The 5802-nt window shown below is 49.9% G+C and overlaps 1 protein-coding gene across 1 annotated transcript; it reads right to left on the minus strand.

Moving 5' to 3' along the window:
- Positions 1–216: 216 nt before the first annotated feature.
- Positions 217–5375, minus strand: Zfp36l1 (ZFP36 ring finger protein like 1). Its single transcript, XM_028789556.1, has 2 exons — positions 5169–5375; positions 217–2906 (listed from the first exon to the last, which is right to left on the minus strand). Exons 1-2 carry the CDS (start codon positions 5223–5225, stop codon positions 1947–1949), a joined length of 1017 nt encoding a protein of 338 aa, XP_028645389.1. The 5' UTR covers positions 5226–5375; the 3' UTR covers positions 217–1946.
- Positions 5376–5802: the final 427 nt, after the last annotated feature.

The raw sequence follows: 5802 nt of genomic DNA on the forward strand, positions 1-5802 counted from the left end.
TACGGGTTTACCTTGAAGGATGAGAGACCAGCCACCATGCCACCCCAAGGAAGGTCAGACCCACAAGGAAAAACCTATAGACAAATCATTTCTTGAAAAACGGGGTTTATTGATTTTTTTTTAAACTGCAAATAGTCGTTACAAAAAGTTTTTTTTTCTTTTAAATAAATTCACACAAAGAAAGAGAAATAGAAAGCGACGGTAGTGACCAGCAAGAAGAATAATAATTACATTCATTTTTATGTGTGTGCCAGTTGTTTATGCTAACATTGGAAAACTCCAACCTGGAATCCAGAACCACAAAGGTGCGAGTGGAATGTCTTGAGATGGGCACATGGAATTCAAAGGGTTTTTTTTTCTCTTTTTTTGTTTTCCCTTTTAGAAGCTATACATAAATGGTGGTTTTCCTTCTGTACTGTCACAGAACTTATACATACATTCTCAGTCCTACCTGTGAAAGGCCTAAGGAGAAAGAAACTCAATTTGCAGTCCAACACAAAGGGGAGAATTTCTAAAATAAATAATCCAACAGTTTTTTGCATTTTTTTAAATTAATTTTTCATTTTTTTAAAATAAAATAACCAAAAAAAAAGTGTAAAGTTACAAAAATGTTGTTGAAGAATAATATATTAAAACTGTGGAAAAAAGGAAAGACACGTCACAAAATTTTAAGATTAATATGAAGATCATAATTTAACATAAAAGAATATATTCTATGGATTTGTCATCCCGATAAATATGAACAAAATTAACAAAAAAAAAGCATAGTTTGGCAATAAATACGTTTTGATAAGTTAAATAAGCTTTTTTATATTGATGTGCAGTGATAAGCAACATTTTTGCTCTCCAATTTCTGAAAGTTAGATGAAGTTTAAACCCAGGGAAAAAAGCATGGCGTGAGGGCTCTAAGGTAGACCTAAGGTATTCTAGAGCAAAATCCATTAAAGCTACTTCTACAGGAGATCGTTTTACACAGATATTGTATGTGGAATGAATACCATTAACTGCTCACCCCTTACATTATTTTTTTTTAGCTTTTCTCTCATTTGTTGTCATTTTTTAAGATGTCACATATGAATTGGGGAACTTTAGCACCAAAATCAAGTCTCACATAGTCCGTCTAGTTTCCCCTTCCTCCCCACTTAAAAAAAAAAAAAAAAGAAGAAAAGAAAAGAAAAAGAAAAAAATTAAATCACAAAGTCCCACTTATGTCAAAACCTTCGTCCAACTTGTTCAACCTTTGTCCCTGGAGACCTACACAAACCCAGGCAAGATTAGTCAACAGGGGTTCCGGCTGGGAAGGAAAAGGTTTTGAATGTCAAAATAGGTTCCTCCTCCCCCCCACCCGACCCCCCCCCCCCAAGTCCAGCAACGATTCTCGGATTCTCGATTCTCGGAGGGAGGCGAGTAACTATAAGGAAGTGTGTGCAGGAGACTGAAAGGAAGGTGCACTTGTGTGGCCAGCTGGGGGAGCTGCTGGTTGTGGGTCACCCCCCCCCCCAACCCCACGGGCAGAGGCTCTGGGAGGCCCACGGGTGCCCCCTGGCGTTGAAGAGGTAATGTAGTCACAGTGACAAAGTTAGATTACAAGGCACTAAGTTGCTTCTGTAAACGGTTACTGCTTTTTTTTCTTTTGTGATTTGGCACTTAAGGCTTAAGCCGGGGGGAGGGGAAAAAGGCATCTACTGACAAAGATGGGGCTCTGTTATGCGTGGTTACGTGGGCTATGAAACGGAGGGAGGGGTTTCAAGCCAGAAGCTACTGACAAATTGACTTGTCCTTATGTTGGGGGAGGGGTAACATACCAAGGTTCTGGGAGAGGGGTTGAGCTTAAAATGTATCAATGTAGGGTTTGAGGGAAGGTTAGGGGGTGGGGAGGTAAAGGGATGGGGATGGGGTGCAGGGTGGAGAGGTGAATGAGGCAGGGGGTCCCTCCCTACCCTGGCTTAGTCATCTGAGATGGAGAGTCTGCTGAAAATGGGCAGGCGTCTTGAGTTGTCCAAGGTAGGGGAGTCTGAGCCACTGTGGCTGCTGCTGGAGCTGCTCAGGTAGCCCTCCTGGTCCGAGAGAGAATCCTGAGGGCTGGGGGGAGAGTCAAACATGTGAGGGGATTCGGACATGGGCCGGAAGAGAAAGGTGGTGGGGGAGCCTCCCCCGGGCAGCCCCATGCTAGGAGCAAAGAGGCTCGCCAGCTCCTGGCTGGAAAAGGCGAAGGGGTTATTGGTGCCATCGGGCAGGGTAGGTGAGCCCAAGAGGTCATCGGCGCTCAGGATGGGGGGTGGGGTGATGGACGTGGGGCTGTCCAGCAGCCCCGTGGCAGCGGCGGTGGCAGCGGCACTGGGAAACCCAGCAAAGCTAAAGCTATGCTGGAGGCGGGGACGGTCAGCGGAGAGGTCCCGGCCCCCCGCCAGGGCGCGTCGCTCCTCGGCGTTGTGAATGAAGTGGCAGCGTGGCCCGTACGGGCAAAAACCGATGGTGTGGAAGGTGCGGCACAGCTCGGTCTTGTACTTGGGGTGGCGGGTCAGGCTTCGGAGCTCGTGGATGCCGTGCGCGAACTGGCACTTGTCCCCGTACTTACAGGCACCGTTTTCTTCGAAGGGGCGGCACAGCTCCGTCTTGTAGCGGCTGGAGTTGACCTGGCCACTCCCAGGCTGCTTCTGGGTGGGCAGCAGCCGCTCGCCCCCTTCGGAGAAAGAGCGGTCTCGAAAGCGGCTGTCGCGTGAGCTCAGAGACGGGGCCGGCTCACCCTTAAGGCTGCTGAGAAGCTGGTTCTGATGAAACTTGGAGCTGGGCAGAGTGACCGAGTGCCTCCGAGGGAAGCCCCCGCCAGCAGGGGTGCCCACTGCCTTCCTGTCCAGCAGGCAGCCCCCAGCACTGGGAGTACTGTAGTTGAGCATCTTGTTACCCTGGGGGTGGGGGAGAGGGAAAGAAAAGGACCGGTGAATGACTGAGGACATCCACGAGGCCAGGGCACGCTGTCCACAAAGGACAGCACCTCTCCATCTGATAGGCCTGTCTCTCTAAAAGGAGCCACCTGAGTTTATTTTGGCACTGTCCATAAGAAACCACAAAATCCTGCCCTGTGTGAAAAAAGTTAATCCTGCTCCATGCTGACCCGATACATAGCTTCCTATCCTCGTGTCCCTAGAGCTAATTTTCTCCCTCTAAAATCCAGGCCCTGTGTATACATTCCCCAACTCAGATTCTTTCACACAAGACAGTCCCCTCTAATTTCTCTCCCCTTACAGAATCAAGTGAACCTGGTTTAGAAGTTTGGAAGACTAAGCATGAGGCAAATCCTCTCTCAATAAGTCCCTGCTTACCCGCACCCCCACACATACACACACACACAATCTGGCCCCACACTAGCCATTTCCTCTTCCACAAGTGTACCCTTCCTTTGGCAACAGGTTTTCAAACTGCACTTTTTGCCAAAGGGCCTAGTCTTGGATGTCAGGAAAGGGATACAGTGTCTGAAAACACAAATGCATGGTCCCCAAGCTTCTGGAAGGGTACCCCACACCCTGGGAGGGAGCGCTCCCAGCATTCCCCACCCCCTTCACTGGGAAGATGCCTTTGCACTTGGTCTCCTGGCTGCAAGAGTGGTCTGGATAAGAGCACCAGTGTTTAATCTTGAACCAAAGCTGCAGATGAGAAAGAAAAAAAGTACCAGCACACACACCCTCCACGCCTCAACAGTCCATCGTGGGGAGGGGGGTGGGGGTGAGCAGGGACAGAGCTGCCACAAGCCCTAGTCACCTGCTCAAACTACCTAAGATTTAGAAAGAGTGGGGGTGGGATAGACTTGAAAGTTATCTCCAGGCCCCTGACATTTGGGTGTGTATCATTGTGCAAATTCTAAAGTTAGTCCCTTAGGATCAGCAGCAGGGACTCGGGAATCGGTAACCCTGTAACCTCAACCACCCCACCGAGCGGATTACAGGAACCCAGAGGAGAGCCGGTTCCCAACAATGAGGTTCATTTAAAAAAGTCCTGAGGGGGGGAGGGGGTAAAAGAAAGAGAAACAGATCAAAGAGCGGGCAGCAGGGACGAGTAGGATGGAGTTGCCCAGCTCAGGCAGCCGCCAGGGCAAACAGACCTTGGAAAGGCGCAGGGAGGGAAAGAAGCCGAAAATGCAAAGTTTTTGATGTTGCTCTTCAGCTCCAGCACGGCCCTGCACCCCAAGCCTGCAGCCCTGGGGCCTTGGCAGCTGCACCGACAGGAGCAGCAAGCTAGGAAGAGAGCAACATGACCCGACGTGTTTAAGGCAAAAACAGTTCAGCAATTAAAAGTAGCCTAGCAGCTTCATCCTTTCAAATTGGGGGGTTGGGGGAAGTAGAGTGGGCAAAAAATTAACAACATCCACGGAGTTAAACATTTCAACCGCACTCCTGGAACATCACGGTTTTAAAAGTTTTTATTTTGTTTTCCGAAAACCTGACTGGCAAACTACCCCATTTTGGCCCTCTTAAATCCTAACTGGCGGGAACTTGAGGTCTGGTAGCATTTTGTTCCCCTAATCCTTTAGTGCCTCACAACCCAGGTAAGCAAACACTTTCAGCCCAAAGTTTGCAGCACGATCGACCGGCTCTCGCGGAGGAAGCCTAGCCCAGCTGGGGCGGGCAAACTCCACTACAAAGTCGCTTTGCTTACATCTTTTTGAACTTTAAGTCAGTCTTTTTTCTTCGCCGCATTATCTCTTAGCTTTCTAAAGCAGACAAGAAAATTCTCCCAGCCAGATACCGTCCTGAGACTTCGCTTTTCCTAGAGACCCCAGGTGTTGGGTAACTTCGAACACCTCCAGTGAGCACAAAAAAAAAAAAAAAAAAAAAAAAAAACTAGAGCGCTCACCGTGAAGCCAAGCCCACCCGCCAGCCCCAGCGGTACACCATGCAGGAAAGAATCCTTCAAACTTTGTCCCAATCCTAACCACTCTTCCGCACCTCCTTGCCCCGCAAACTGGAGCAGTCGCCCAGAACTTTGCTCCCCGAGTTCACATAGAACCCCACCTGGGACCCGAAACTTGGAGGAAGATATGACCTTCACCTGGAGGGAAACGCAGGCAGTGAAAGTCCTTCACTCCCTCTACGCCGTCCCCGAGACCCAAACTTTTAGGGTTTAAGCACAAGAGAAACTTTCAAAAAGCCAACACTCCGCCCTACTTTTACCTTGCATAAAACTTCGCTCAAGTCGAAAATGGTGGCGGACACGAGGGTGGTGGTCATCGTGGGCGTTCGCACGGGGCAAGGACTAGGATCTGGCGTGTCGTGAAGGTCCCGGTGCGGGGAAGGCGCAGCCTCCGGCTCTCCGGTCTGGAGTCCCACACGCCTGCTCCCGGCGCCCCTCGCCTTTCTGACTCTCCCGGGCTGCGGCGCGCAAAGCCCAATTTATAAGATTTGGTGGGTTGGGGGGGGTGGAAGGAGGAGCTTTAAACTTATTTAAATGAAGAAGAGGAGGCGGAAAAAAAGTTGATTGACACTGAGGTTGAATCAGCCATGCGGTCAAGAGGGAGGGAGGGGGGAGGGGGGGAGGAAAGAAACTTTCAAAAGGAAGAAGGGGGAGGGAGACGAGGAAAGAAGGCGGAAAAAAAAAAAAAGCACTCGGAGCGGCGCAAAACTTTTTTTTCTTAAAGAGGAAAAGTTTCGAGTCCGCGGGCTCCGCTCCCGGGCTCTGGGGGCGCCCCTCCCCTGGGCCGAACGGGGCAGAGGGGGAGGGGCGCCCACCCTTTGTCAGCTTCGCTGCTCGGCTCTGTGACATCACTCATCCCACCCCCTTCGGAGTTCTGGTTGTTGTGTTTGTTGG

The sequence above is a fragment of the Grammomys surdaster genome, unplaced genomic scaffold (assembly GCF_004785775.1).
Source record: "Grammomys surdaster isolate TR1022 unplaced genomic scaffold, NIH_TR_1.0 127, whole genome shotgun sequence".
Classification (NCBI taxonomy): Eukaryota; Metazoa; Chordata; class Mammalia; order Rodentia; family Muridae; genus Grammomys; species Grammomys surdaster.

Bases quoted from the DNA above. Each gene is read 5' to 3' on its own strand.
- Zfp36l1 (XM_028789556.1), bottom strand. From the start codon at position 5,225: ATGACCACCACCCTCGTGTCCGCCACCATTTTCGACTTGAGCGAAGTT. The intron at 2,907-5,168 runs GTAAAAGTAGGG...CCCCACCCCCAG, and splicing joins TGAGCGAAGTTTTATGCAAG to GGTAACAAGATGCTCAACTA.